This window comes from Pteropus medius, unplaced genomic scaffold, assembly GCF_902729225.1.
Source record: "Pteropus medius unplaced genomic scaffold, Ma_sr-lr_union100, whole genome shotgun sequence".
Classification (NCBI taxonomy): Eukaryota; Metazoa; Chordata; class Mammalia; order Chiroptera; family Pteropodidae; genus Pteropus; species Pteropus medius.
The window spans coordinates 8,302,939-8,317,718 of record NW_024349801.1 but is presented as its reverse complement, the minus strand read 5'-3'; the positions used below and the strand labels follow the sequence as shown (position 1 = coordinate 8,317,718).

The window sequence follows — 14,780 nt, the reverse complement described above, 5'->3', positions numbered from 1 at the left end:
AGATCTGGTAACTGATTTGCTTCCAACTAATAGCGCCTTCAAGTTTTAAATATACTAGTAATCACTACTAAAGTCTAGCAGGTAGCGCAATAGCCTGATTGAGTAGAAACACTAAGGGACAAGTGTTTGTCACGTTTACAAAAAGCCACTGTAGGTTGAATCAAGATATTAGTAGTTCTAATACAATAAGATCTCAGAGTTAGCAAAGGATGTTTCAAAAGCAGAGAAAGATGGAGTCAGGAGAGGAAAACTGTACTTTATGCTCAATTTGCTCTAAAAAATAAAGTATTTAAAAGGAAAAAAAGACCGCTGAGAGTAGGTGGTCAGTAGTAAAATCATGTTGCAGGAAGAAAAAAGAATTTAATCTTGATGTAAAGTGAGGGCCCTGAGGATGGCAGATATTAGTTCTGAAATAATGGTGATTGATGAGGGTAGTTATAGTTAGTATGATTTTTTAAACTTAAGGTGGGTGGTACATTTTAGAAGCCCTAGAAAAACTGAGGAAATTTAGGAATATGCATGCCTAAGCAGAGCCCTCCAGTGCTTTAAGATTTAATACTGTCAACTTTAAACTACTTGGGGATATAATTTTTTAACACCTCCATGATAGCCTGTTCCATTTGAGTTTTAATTATTAGAATGCATTATTCAAAACCTTTATTAAGCTGCTTTAGTCATTCAAAAGGAATCTGAGGTCTGAGAAATTGTTTAGTCCATTTGGAGTGCTATTCAATGCTTATTATTTTTTTGCAGCACTATAATAGAAATAAAGGTTGAATTTGCTCTATATTCTAAATAGTGAAAGAGCAAGTTGCCATAATATTCTGCTCTTTGAAAAAACTCAGGAGTGGGTATAGTGTGTGTCTGCCTTGGGGAAAGAATAAGAAACTGCCCATCTCTTTCAGAATATAATCACTGATGTACTTTCACTTTAGAAAGGCCATTTCTGCTTCTCACATTTAGAACACTCTTTCTTCCCCCTCCATGATTCCCATTTAAATATTCTGTATAGTAACATTTGCTAAGGAACTGATTAAGAGTGGACTAGGAAATGTGAAAATCCTAACCGTGACTTCCCAGCTTTTTAACAGTTTCTTATCCTATCATCTTTCTTATCTGTGAAATAGCAGTAGCTACGGATATGTCCTATATAGCTCTGGCTATTAAGATCAAAGAGGGCAATATATGAGAGTACCTTCAAAACAAGAGTAAATCTAAGTAATTATTACTCATCTATTTCGAAAGCAGATAGTCTAATTAATTAACCTGAATAATAATTACACAGAGAGACAATCATCCAGGATAACTTGGACATTTTTTTTTTATTATTTTTTTAATCAATTACAGTTGATACTTTCTTGATTAAAGTGCATAGATACAGTTCAGCGGTAAGAGCCATTTGGCCCAGTGTTGGGAATAGTTCCTTCTGCTCAGGAGCAAGATTTGTATGTTACTTACCTAATTCTTCTAGGTTCTCATATTTGCTGTTTATTCACTATCAGAAGGTGGTAGTGTCTGAATACTTGCCTTTTCCTGTAGTAAGTGGGAAAATGATAGTGTCTTGTCTGCTCTTGCTGTGTATGCATATATATTTATGTATGTATATATATAACATACCCCTCAAAATATCAGCATACTACAGTTGGCTTAATCAAAATACCATTTGGTACTCTAAATATGCTTAAACTATAAAGCATATTCACTGTATAAGTCAGTGTCCGAGCTCATAAAATTTTACCTCTATTCCCATTACTTAAGTGGAAACTTGAATGTGGTTTAACTGTCTTAAGGATGCCGTGTGCTATACTGATCAAACTTTCACCTTTCCATGTTTTTCTTCTTCTCTGTCCCAACTTAGCATGAGAGAAAAACGTCAGTAGTTTTTTTTCATATTAAAGATGACCAAAAAAGTAATTATTATTAGGCAATTAAATTTTTACTTAAGAAAAACCAGACTTGTAACTAAAAAGAAACATTTTCTTAGAACTTTTCATTATTATGGCTTAGAGTTCCTTAATAAAAAAAACAAAAACAAAAAAACTTTCCATAAGTTAATATTTGCATCTTCACAAATACTAGCAGTTACTAAATGAAATTTTAACAGCAAAACAAAAAACATGATTAATGAAGTTGAATGTTTTATTATTAAACTTTGTTTTCCTGCAAAGCTGTTGCTTCACTGTATAAAAATAGCACCAGCAAATGCAGTATATTGCAAAATGAACACAGTATTGTTCAGTCATATGACTCTGTAACAACAAACAACTTTTCTCCACTGCCAGTTATTTCCAATGGAAAGATCATTAAGTAATTTGATCCAAATCCAAGTTACAATGTTATATAAGGCTTAACATAACTTTATCCTTGACTTACATAATTTTTGTAACTAGATTTTACCACAAATAATTTCAGGAATTCTGAATATTTATAACTGTAGTCTAGCCTAAAAATCTTGGGTGTTGTGAAAAAGATGCATATTGTGTTTATTTGCAGTCATTAGAAAGTTAAGGGGTATTTTCTCCCAGTAGCATTGTTGTTTCTTTTTCCATTGATAATTGCTAAAAGTTGCAATTTTAAATCTTCTATCCACCACTAAGACTATACTAGATTAAGTTGTTTCATACTACTTTATTTAGGAGGGGAGTTCCATTTTCAGTTCTCAATAGATTTTATGTATTTCTCATATGCTTCTTCACTCATTAGTTCATCTAGTTCTGAAGGGTTACTCAGTGTCATCTTGATCAGCCAACCTGCAACCAAAAAAAGGTTATCTTATATTCCAAATAACCTTTTTAGAGTAAAAGTCAAATATATTCAAAATGTAAAATAAATTCTCTTAGTGCCTCAAAATTAAAGTAGTATTCTTTACCTAAATGACTCATTATTTATTCAAGGAACTTTAAATTTTAACCTTAAGAATTAAATTAATATTTTTGCATATCACAACTGAAGAGGTTACGGCTAGAATAGATTTTACCATGATGGATTAAGAACTCTTAGGTTGTAATAAGCATCAACAAATAACATTGAAGACTACATCGGGATCCAAATATACAAGAGAAACATCAACACTAACTACTGATGTGAAGGACATTAGAAAACAGTAGTAGAGTTAGAAGGGCTGGAGACAGACAACAGAGAACTACAACCTAATCCTAATTTTGCCATTTATTGGATGTGTGACCTTAACAGATTAATCCTTTGGGGCCTCGATTCATCTACAAAATGGAGGAAATGGCTCTGAGCCTACCTCATTGAGTTACTTAAAGATGAAAATGTGAGAAAAATGAAAATTAGTGAAATAAGTATTATTCTGTTTACCTACATCACACAATATAGATGCTTTATGTTTGAAGAGGTAAATACTTTGCAAGTGTTTACAATGAGTCTACAACTATGATTCTAAGAACCCTGTAAATAAGGCAATGCTTTTATCAACAGAGATCTCAAACCTTAGATAGTCAGCTAATCTGTTTTCCTTTTTTAAAGCAGAACATCTCTGTTTAGTACCAAGAAGTGCAAAAACATGAAGTCACAGTCGGCTAAATCTTTCTTTAAACTCTAGATTAAATGTTAACTGAAGCAATAATCCTTTGAAAAAGTTCTAACAACTCACCATCATCATAACAAGATTTGTTGACAAGTCCTGGATTTTCTGCAAGGGCTTCATTAATTTCAGTTACTTCTCCTGACAGAGGAGAATAGAGTTCACTAGCAGCTTTCACACTTTCCAAAGCACCAAACTCATCTAAATTGAGAAAATGAAAGAAAATATTAAGTCAAAGTTAATGACCTGAAAATACAAAATAAGAAAAGCGGTCACCTCTAATACAGTCGTCATAAAAAAATTCTAAATATCTTTAAATAAAATCATAGATTTTGTTATAAAGGTACAAATATCCTCAATAGAGTAGACCTATCTGTACTGGACAGAGTGAACAAATGGTGATGCATCTGAATACCAGATGTGCTTGAGTTCAGTGAAACTCAACCTTCTTTCAATTTACCGTAGCTCAAAAAGAAAAAAGAACAAAGAAAATTTAGAAGAGTCCAGTACTGGTGACGTACCTCAGGCCAACCTTCCTACAGATAATAATTATAAGCCCTGAACAAAACACACAAAAGAAAACAATTATATGAAGGTTCTACAGAGTGACCAAAAAGAGGAGTCAATCCTTGAAAAAAGGGACCCAAACTGGGTGAGATCTTCACTTATACAATTTGTAGCCTGGTAACAATGCCCCCATCCAAAGAGCACAGTGTAACTAGAACACAAGTAGAATACCAGTCTTGTTTGAGGGGTCAGAGGATGGTATGTGTGGCTGCCAAGGTGGCTAGAAAATGAGGGTTAAAATCCTAGAAAGGAAAGGGCCACGGTGAAGAGAAAAAGTAGTCAATAGATCGCCAATGACCCACAGACCCACCTGAATTACCAGAGAATCTTAAATTAACTATTATAAACACTGAAAGACTTTTTAAAAAGATCATCATAAGGAGTGAACATATGGGGGAATAGTTGCAAAGAAATTTTAAAATAGACATTCTAAGAACTGAAAAGTGTAATATCTAAAATAAAAAAATTCTCTGGATGGAATTAATGGCAGTAGAGACAGTAGAAGTAAGGTCAGTGATGAGAAGGAAGATCATCTATAACCAATCTAAAGAACAGAGTTAAAAAAAAAAAGGCTGAAAAATTAACAGAGCCTTAGTTACCCACAGGACAATATCAAGTGATCTGAACTGAATGATAATGAGAATTCAGTATACCAAACTATTTGGGATATAGCTAAAATGGTGCCTAGAAGGAAATATCTTCAGCTTTTTTTTTTTTCCTTAAAAAAGGACATCTTAAAATCAATGACCTGGGTTCTAAAGACACTAGAAAATGAACGAAGCAGTCAGTTTATGGAATGGAGGAAAAACTTGGAAGAAGGAATGACAGCACTGCTGATTTTTAAAAATAATTTTTAGCCCGAGGAGAGGCACTTATCTGTGCCATCTGGGGCACTGAAAATTCTGAAAGAAAATTTCAGTCTTACTCACTTAAAGGACAAGAAGACAAGAATCTGGGACCACTGCATATACTGGAAAGTAAAGTGAGAAATCCTGAGGAGAAGAGAGACTAAAAGGAAGAGCCCCCAATTCTGTGTATAAACTATCCAAGTCTCTGCATGATCCCTGAACCATGCATACACAAGGCTGACTCCAAGTATCCTGGCTAAGGCTAAAAGAATGAAAAACTAAGATTTTAACTGCCACCCACCACAAGGGAAACAGCATTTTACAATATGTAAAAAAGCAAATCTAAGTTGAAGAAAACAAGATATGAGCATAACTAATAAAATGGAAAATAGAGAAAACAATAAAAATTTAGTTGTTTCAAAAGATTAATGAAATTGATAAATAGCTAACAAGTCTAATCAGGGGAGGGGGGAAGAATACACAAATTACCACAAATATGAAGGAATAAGAAAGGGTTCCTATGGATGTAAAAGGATAATAAAAATGAGCATCTTTATGCCAAATCTGACAACACAAAATGGAAAAAATTCCTCAAACACAACAAAACAAACAAGAAAACAAGATATGAACAACCTTATCTCTATTAAAAAATTAAATCTATCAAAAAACCTTCCCATAAAGAAAGCTCCTGGCTCAGATTTCACTGGTTAATTCTATCAAACATTTAATGGAGAAATAATATTACTCTTCCATATTTTCAGCAAAAGAGGTGGGAACATTCCCAAATTATTCTATGAGGCCAATATAACATATTTAAAAATTTGACAAAGGCATTATAAGAACAATCTCTCTCATGAACATAATGTGTAAATTAAATAGCAAATCTAACCCAGCAGTATTTTTAAAAAGATAATTTTTGTATCATGACTACCACGAATGCAAGATTGATTGAACATTCAAAAATAAATAAATCATTTTCGTCACATTAACAGAATAAAGAAAACCCCTACAATCATGTCAATAGATGGAGAAAATGAATCTGACAAAATTCAACATCCACAAATGATAATTCTCAGTTAACTAGATATAGACAGGAACCTCTTCATCTGAAAATGGGCATCTGCAAAAAACTCCACCGCTATACATCATGCCTAATGATGAAATGTTAAATACTTTTTCCTAAGATCAATTCTCACTTCTATTCAACATTATATTGAGGGCCCTGGCCAGTGCAATAAGGCAAAGAAAAAGATAATGCGTTAAGATTGAAAGGAAGAAAGAAAACTCTTTACAAATTATTGTTTACATGGAAGAGACAAAGGGATCTACACAACTATTAGGATCAGTGAATTTAATATACCCTAAACACAAAAAAGCTAAAACTGTATGAAGTTTCAAGAACAAAATAGAGAGAATATCTTTCCAAACTTGGTATAGGTCAGAGTTGCTCAAACTTTCTCCATTCATAGTGCCTTTAGTGTCTCAGTAACTATTTATGGTGATCCCTACACCAAAACAAATACCTAACAGTTCAATTTATTAAGAGGTTACTTACTAAGTTGTTACAACTAGTAGCTAGTTGTAAACTAACTACTAGTTAGTTTGAAAAACTAACACATAAATTGAAAGAAAAATGTGTCTGTTGCCTAAAGTTCATCAGGGAATCAGATTGAATACCAGCCATTGCCTTATTTGATGTTCCACACTGATTTTCACATGCAGAATTTGCTTCAAAGGTATATTAACCAAAGTAATATAGTGAGATCTATTGTTGAGACTTGTTAACTCCAGTGAGCTACGAGTTTTATGTGGTATCCCAAAATGTTGAAAATTTAAAATATATCACAGCACCCCATAGAACAGGTGTATATAGTTTGGGAACATGGAGATAGACAAAAGATTTCTTAGAGAAGATACAATGTTCTATATATAATTAAAACATTAATTACCTGAATTTGTTAAAAATTAAAAGCTACTCATCAAAAAAACACAGCTAAGAAAATGAAAAGACAAAACCACAAGCTATGACAAAATATTCACTATATATGTATATATACATATGTATATATACACACACACATATATGTATATGTGTGTGTGTATATATACACACACACATATACATATCTCTTTACACATCTCTTTACAGTGAGTAGCATGAAACTTTTTGTGCTTAAAAAAATTCTATTAATATAAATATGTTGAGTAATATCCCTAAACTAATAAATGTCTTTAACCCATTTACTGTTTAGGGGGGAAAAAAGTGCATTTCGTCGCCAGCGTTCATTTAACATGTGTAGGGAATGCTACGTTTTCTCTGAAAAAGGATTTGTACCCAAACTATATAAAGAATGCCTAAAAAATCAGTGGTAAAAAAGACAACTCAAAAAATCTAGTAAAAGCCTTGATTAGAGACTTCACAGAAAAAGATGAGTAGCAAAAAGTACATAGAAGTGAAATGCAAACCTAAACCACAATGAGATCTGTAGCACCTGGAACTCTCATACTGTCAGTGAGTATATAAAATGGTACAACCACTTTGGAAAACTTAGCAGTTTCTTATAAAGTTAAACATGTAACTATCTACACTATGACTCAGAAATTCCACACCTATGTATACTTACCCAAGAGAAAGGAAGACATACATTCATAAAAGACATACAAAAGTTTATAGTAGGTTTATTCAAAATAGTCCCAAACTAGCAATAACACAAAATCTGTCAATAGGAAAAAGGATAAAAATGTGTTATATTCATATAGTAGGACACTATTCAATAATAACATGAAATACTGATCACTCAACATGAATGAATCTCAAAATCATGACATTGGACAAAAGAAGCCAGACATAATACACAGTGTGATTCCTTTTAAATGAAGTTAAAGAATAGCTCTGTGCCCTTGGACAACTTGCTAAACCTCTCTGCATCTTATTTTCTTGAACCATAAAATAAAGTGATAATACCTACCCACAGGGTAGTGTGGGGACTTAAAGGAGATAACACTTGAATTGCGCTCCCCAGCTCCCAGAATATTCAAATGGGGGCAGAAATCAGCGAAGACATTGTCTATTGGGAAGGGTTTTGATAGAGAAGGTTTACACAGTATTTAAGTTTGTCAGAACTCACTGGATTATACACACTAAAGATCCATGAATTTTCAATGTATCAACTTAAAAAACACCTTGAACAAAAAGTTTAACCCATTTCCCATTTGCCCCAAGAATACTCGCCAGTGGCACTCGCAGCTGCAGCGTTTACCCCAAGAGAACTCGCAGATTAGTCTTAACCTTACCCCCAAAGTTTGCCACAAAATATCTTGCTTTTATTATTATTTTCGCATTGCTCTAGTATATCGGTAATCTTTGGAAAAAATGACATCATCCTATTTATAGCATTCTTTTTTTAGTAGTGGTATTTCTAGTTACGAAATATAGTAAATTCTCTGTCGCCGAAAATGTCAAATCCTAGAAAACGTAGCATTCCCTACACATGTTAAATGAACGCTGGCGACGAAATGCACTTTTTTTCCCCCTAAACAGTAAATGGGTTAAAGACATTTATTAGTTTAGGGATATTACTCAACATATTTATATTAATAGAATTTTTTTAAGCACAAAAAGTTTCATGCTACTCACTGTAAAGAGATGTTTGGAAACCTACGATCTGCTTGAGAGTAGCAGAGTAGGTACACAGTAAATAAAACAATGTGATAAAAGAAAACAAGAACTGTGCTTTGATGTACAGGAAAAAGAAAAATGGACAAAGATTATCAATCACAACAAGGGTTTTATTATGACATCAGAAAGTTTCTAGGAAGACCTTCAAAAAGAGGGATGTGAATACAATAGCCAATACTGTCAAAGATACTTAGAAAATAATTAAATTCTGTAGGGCCATCTTTATATGTTAAGGAACCTATGACCAATATGTGGTACTACTGGCTCACATTTATCAAGCACTAATCTTATGACAGACACTATGCTAAATTTCATTTAATCCCTACAACTCTATGAGGTAGGTACTATTATTATTATCCTGACTTAGAGACATGATCTAGATTAAGCATTTTCCCCCAGATCACACAGCTGATACGTTGTGGGGCCTGGATTGAAAACCAGATTCTGACCCCTTCAAGCCCAGTTTCTTTCCTGATATTCTTTTCTGCTTCCAAAGAAAAGCAGATTTTGCTTTTTAAACTTAATAGACATCAGCTATATTACTACATCAATGTGAGTATGTGGAGTGGGGAGCGAGGGTACTGAGAGCCATTTCCCTCTACTTCTTACCTTCCATTATAATGGCTAAAAATGCTTATTATTCTCTTGGCCAACATCCCTTACAGTTAGGGGTGGCAATAACCCAGACCCAGACAAAGAGATACAAGAGACAAAAAAAGAGAGCCTGTCCTTCTCTTCTTGCTTTTGGATACTGTCATTTGAGAATGTGATGCTTTAAGATTTGCTGTCATTCTGTGACCTCTCACAAACTGAGGCAGAAAAAGTACCAAAAGAGGTTGTGTCTTTGATGGCCTTCACTGAGCCACTCAGCCAATCCTATATTCATTCACCTATGTCCAGACTGCTGTGTAAGATATAAATCCCTATTGTTTATTCTACTTTTGAGTTTTCTGCTACTTGAGTAAAAAGGACTCTAATTGATCCTGGGTGTAAACAAGTTATTATTCAAGGTAAAGATCAGGTAAAGAAAATTCATGGCATGAATCATGACATACCAAGATAAAAAAAACACTCACCTTGTTTGTTCAATTTTGTCCCAACTTCAGGCAAACTACAGTAAACAACATCTCCCAAAGCTTCCTAAAAACAAAAATACAAACCTCTAAGAAATCAAATTAAACCTCTTAAACAGGAACAAGCTAAACACCAAATCCTCTATAATTCAGGCAGTAGTATATATTTTACACTTGATGTGCCACAGTTTCAGGACTAGCAAAAAACAGGCCACTAGTTGAATTTCCCATAAGCAGTAGTGACACCCTTTACAAACCACATATCTCCCAAAAGATTATCCTCTAAAAACAAATATACTTTGTGCTTTTTTACCTCTGCAGTTTTACTTAGGCCATGATTTCTCCTACTGCATTTGCTGAATTCTTACCTATTGATTCTGCAAATCACAGTCCTCATACCTTGTACTCCATAAATACCTCAACTCCAATGAGAAGTGATCTCTCCATCAGGTGAGTGGATTACCATCCCTTATACTACTCAGGTTATCAATCATGTAATGTTTTGTATGTTATTTTCCATGTAGGTAATTACCCTCATAGATAAATTCCAGGAGGTGAGGACAACACATACAATATTTCACAAAGTGCCCTATACTGGGGTTCAGTAGATACATAGATATGCCATTGAAGATATAGTCATGGACTCTCAATACCTGACATTCCAACATTTCTGAAGAATAATACAGTATGTACTTCCATCGGTTAACATCCCTTTTCCCCTCCTGTCCCACCCCACATAGATCCAGTTGAAAATCACTGACCTATGCTGTTACTTGGCTTCTCGTTTTCTTTTACACATATCTCAAATCTGGGATCAGTAAGAATAGGGGAATTAATATAGAAAAAGACAGGCTAAATAAAAAGTTTACTTCTTCTCCATGTCCCCCGGTCATGTATATATCACTGTACCACAAGATATTATCAACACTCTATCCCTTTTGCTTGCTCTTTTCTCACTGCTTAACTGCTCCAATATGAAACAGACATCTTTCTTGAATAAGGTTTGTTTCCTACTTTTAATTTTAAATGTTAACCTTTCAATAGCTCATAAAACACTACATACTACCCTAATTATGTTTTACTTGTTTCACCTATGATTGATGTTTTTCTAAGGGCCTTTAAAGGGCCCAAAGTACTAAAGGCAGAATAAACAAATTGAAAAAATAGAGACAATCCAATTTAGGTGAGAGCAGACTTTTAACTATCTCAAGACAATCCAGTACCTGTGCAAAATTGCTGATTCCCACTGTTCCAATACCATTTTCTGTCGTTATCCATTCATGTTTCTCTGTGAATTTGCGCACTAAAATAGAAGACCAATATTGCAGAAAAAGCAGTAGCATCACTTCTTAAAAAGCACTTTTCACATCAATGTTGTCAAAGGCAAAACATTCCTGGTATTTATGTTTGACTTACTGATGTTGCCTCTCAATAGTACACTGCCCGGAAAAAAACATCATGTGAAAAGACGGCACATCTTAACAGTAGTATGTATCAGATAGACAAAGATAGCTTGATATGAACGCCTTGTGCATCTTCTGGATATTTGATTATTTGCTCTAACATTACTTAGTCTAAATCACACAAAAATTTGAGGACATTTCAAATGTATACTTATCTACTATTGGTCTGTCTTGCAGAAAAAGTCTGTCCCTCTGAAGATAGACTTGGAGTGATAAGGTTTGGAGAAGAGCACAAAGATTGCTCATAAACAATTTAGCCTAAAAAACAGTAACATGCTTCTTTAGGTAAATGACCTAAGAGGGCTTCAGTGCAACTTGGCTATAAAGTGGAATCTTACAGGATAAAACTGTCCTGGAACAATTATAACTTAAGTAAGTTCTTAAAATTCCACTTTAATGGAATTCGAGCCAACTCTGGAATAAACAGGCTACCATCATTTAAAGAAGCAAACTATAAGATCAGAACTTAACAGTCACCTCAGAGCTAAGCCATTAACTGGTAGAAAGTCAAGCTCTCCTGAACATTCATTGCACAGGTTAGACCTTGGCTTTATGACCTTCTTCTCTTCAAAGACATGGTCGAACTATTCAAGGATTCCTGAAAGAAAGACTGACCAAAGTTCAAGAGATGGGAAAATATTATTTAAGATTTAATGTTAAAAGTACTTGCTTTAACAGTGTATTATAATTGCTTTGCTGTCCTTGGGAGTAAAAATTGCAGATTTTCTTCGAAAGCAAAAAAAAGATTGGCTTTAAGGAATAAGTAAAATTTTAAAAAGCATATGCTCTCTTCTTAAATATTACAATTTAAAGTGAAGTATTTTTCCAAAAATAATGCATCAGAATTTAATAGGAAAATGGTTCATTAATTCCAATACTGTTTTGAAATAAGCCTTGTTGGTTCACTCTGCCCCCTTATCGAAAGATAATTGTACTTAAGACAGCATTAAACTGCTTTGATTACACAGCTCTGACATGCAACAGGGTATAGCTTATTACTTTCTTTTCCCCTAATCATTAAAAAACTTCAATTTCATACTCTTCAGTAGAAGAAATTGCAAAATGTCACAAAATGTCACAAAGGAATTTGCTTTGCTTCATTCCACTTAAATAAGTGAATGCTTAAAGTCAGTCTTATCTTTCCATAAAAAAGATTAAGGTTTGTCCTTTGTGTTCTGACTGCAACATTGTTTGCCTTTTCTTGACTGTTGCATATCTCACCTTAGAAGCTTCTTCCTGACAGAAGCCTTGTCTAGCCTTCCAAGTCTGGGTTCCTGGGTCATCCAGCATGCTCTCACAGCACTCTGCACCACTCTCCTCCCACCCTGACTCCCAAACACACTAACAGAACTGCCCATGCTACAGATATAACCAGTTTGTCAGTTTCCCCTAGGAAGTAGACATTAAGTACAAAGCAAGCAAGAGCGGAGTTTATCATATTTGTATTCCCAGTTCTAAACACAGTGCTTAACATACAGTAAGCACTTAAAAGCTGATGTAATTTTTAAAAGTAATGAGATTCTGAGCAAAATAGCTAGTATATGTAATTTGGCTACAACACTCAATTCTCTCTGTCATTCTCTTAAAACTCTAGAACTGGCATTTTAACTCTAATATACCTTTTAAAGTAAGAGTTGGGGAACTATAAGACTTCTCTGAGACTATTATCCTGATTTTGGCCTTACTATCTTGCCTAATTGTAAAGATAATCTTTGGAATAATATTGCTCTCATTCAATTTAGCAATTGAGCACCACAAGTTTACGGGATGAGGCAACATTACTAAGCTAATGCACCTATGTCCTCTTGACTTCAAAGTCTATTAAGTCTTTTTACTAGGCCATGATATTTAGGCTAAAGACAATGATTAGTACAGTTCTCCTTTAACCTTTAGCCCAACAGGAAAAAAGTGGACAGGAGATAAGGTAAATAATTACTTTCTTACTGAGCCTTGAAAACAGCTTTTGGCCTCAGAAAATTAAGCATTTTGAATAACCTATAAAAAGTATGCATTTTCCTTCTTTCAGTCATTAGACAAAATATATTAATATTGGTCTTTTTTTGCTGTTTGATTCTATACAGTAATATTTAATAACAAAACATTTGTCAGGTGCTTCATTGCAGCTCCAACACATATCCATGACTCAACAGACTTTAGCAGAACATCTTCTTTAAGACTGTATCTCACTGTTTTTAGGAAATAGCTGAGTCTTCAAAGTTTTGCTCACTTTGGCTGTAAAAATTTAGATCCAGTGCTTTAATTTCACTTCAGGTTCTCAGGGATGGTCCGTGAGGCAAACTAAGACCTATTATTTGTCTCCATTTTTAGGGTCCATGATGCCCACAAATGCGAACTAACCTGAGGTCACGAAGGAGCTTAGCGACGCGAGCGGGGTTCTACAGCAAGCGGCTGACGCTCCCGCCAGAACGAGCCAGGACTAGGCGACCACGCGTGTGCTCCAGGCCTCCTACTCCTGCTCCCTAACCCGCAGGACAAAGGCTGCGGTGTTGTCTCTGCCATTTAGAGGAGCAGTAGTCGCCTTGCTTGAACCGGGGCGATTCGCAGAAGGAACTTAAGGTAAACATCGAGGCGCGGAGGGAGGTGTCTCAGCTCCCCACACCCCGAGGCGGCCCAACTCGCCCCACGTGCCCGCCTGTGCTTACCCGAGAGCAGATTGGGGCCGGTGCGCAGCGTCCGGATGGCGCCCGCCCTCAGGCCCCAGAACCGCGGTGCGCAGGGCGCGGCGGGCGCCGAGGCGGCGCGCAGGCTACAGGCCGCGGCCCGCATGCTCCGCGCCGCGCGCAACGCCATGTTCGCAGGAGTGCGGGAGGACGCAGGGAAGCTTCTCTGCCACCCCGCAGACGGGGGCGGCTCGGGGCGGGAGCCGGAAGGCTGGGCCCGCGAGCGGGGGTGGGGCCCCAGGCGGGGCGGGGCCTGATACGGCTGCACAGCACCCTGGAAGGGGTGCGCTCGCAGAAGGGCCTGAATTCCCGAGGGCAGCGGGTACCAGGGGCAGGGCCTACCCGGGAGGGGTGGGGCTGTGGCTTGGGCGTCGCTTCCGGAGAGTGAAAGTGCTAGCTAAGTCAGCAACTCCCGGCTCCGCGACCTGCCAGAATGGTGACAAGGGCTGCAGGCAGGGATGGCTTTGCTGGGCCAGTGCATTCCCATGCCTTTGGGCCAGGGGTTCCCAGGGAATGAGGGGTGCTCCCAGTCCTGTTAAAGGGTGCAGTCCTGGCTTCCTCCAGAGCAAGATTCATATCCAGGTCTAAATAGAATTATTCCAACTGAAGGTTGGTTGTTGGGCATTTGACCAAAAGTACGCTGAAAATGTAGTTTCTTTTTGACTTTTCGAAAACAATCCAGGAACCCACTTTATACTTTACAGATCCCAAAAGGCTCAGGGCCCCCAAACAGAGGACAGACAGAATCATAAAACTCATAGAGGGCCAAGGACTTGCCTAAATGTCAGGAGTGGCTTCTTAGGTGGGGACTGGGGTGAAGCCGGTCAGTTAATGCAGCAGCAATCAAAAGGCAGAGAGTTGAGACCTAGCATGGTGTTTTCTTGCTTAAGCAGCCAACCCTGTGACCAGGGTCTTCTGAGAA

General features: G+C 36.4%; 1 protein-coding gene and 1 long non-coding RNA gene across 3 annotated transcripts in view; one reads left to right on the top strand and one right to left on the bottom strand.

The window, feature by feature from the left end:
* LOC120622980 (uncharacterized) overlaps positions 1–14,780 on the top strand; it is a 101,857-nt gene that overhangs the window by 918 nt on the left and 86,159 nt on the right. Inside the window, exon 2 of the long non-coding RNA XR_005658610.1 lies at positions 13,506–13,754. This is a non-coding gene — a long non-coding RNA (uncharacterized LOC120622980). The remainder of the gene's footprint in view (positions 1–13,505; positions 13,755–14,780) is intronic.
* GCSH (glycine cleavage system protein H) lies at positions 2,122–14,189 on the bottom strand. 2 transcript variants are annotated; one of them, XM_039888821.1, is made up of 5 exons: positions 13,841–14,144; positions 10,938–11,017; positions 9,718–9,781; positions 3,617–3,748; positions 2,122–2,750 (listed from the first exon to the last, which is right to left on the bottom strand). In XM_039888821.1, the coding sequence occupies exons 1-5, from the start codon at positions 13,986–13,988 to the stop codon at positions 2,653–2,655; spliced, it is 522 nt and encodes a 173-aa protein (XP_039744755.1). In that variant the 5' UTR covers positions 13,989–14,144; the 3' UTR covers positions 2,122–2,652. The 2 variants fall into 2 exon arrangements, with proteins under 2 accessions (XP_039744755.1, XP_039744756.1); XM_039888822.1 differs by lacking the exons at positions 2,122–2,750; positions 3,617–3,748 and adding an exon at positions 7,292–8,030 and having other exon boundaries at positions 13,841–14,189.

Bases quoted from the DNA above. Each gene is read 5' to 3' on its own strand.
- GCSH (XM_039888821.1), bottom strand. From the start codon at position 13,988: ATGGCGTTGCGCGCGGCGCGGAGCATGCGGGCCGCGGCCTGTAGCCTG. The intron at 9,782-10,937 runs GTACTGGATTGT...TTTTGTTTTTAG, and splicing joins GAATCAGCAATTTTGCACAG to GAAGCTTTGGGAGATGTTGT. The intron at 2,751-3,616 runs GTGAGTTGTTAG...TTTTGGTTGCAG, and splicing joins CAAATCTTGTTATGATGATG to GTTGGCTGATCAAGATGACA.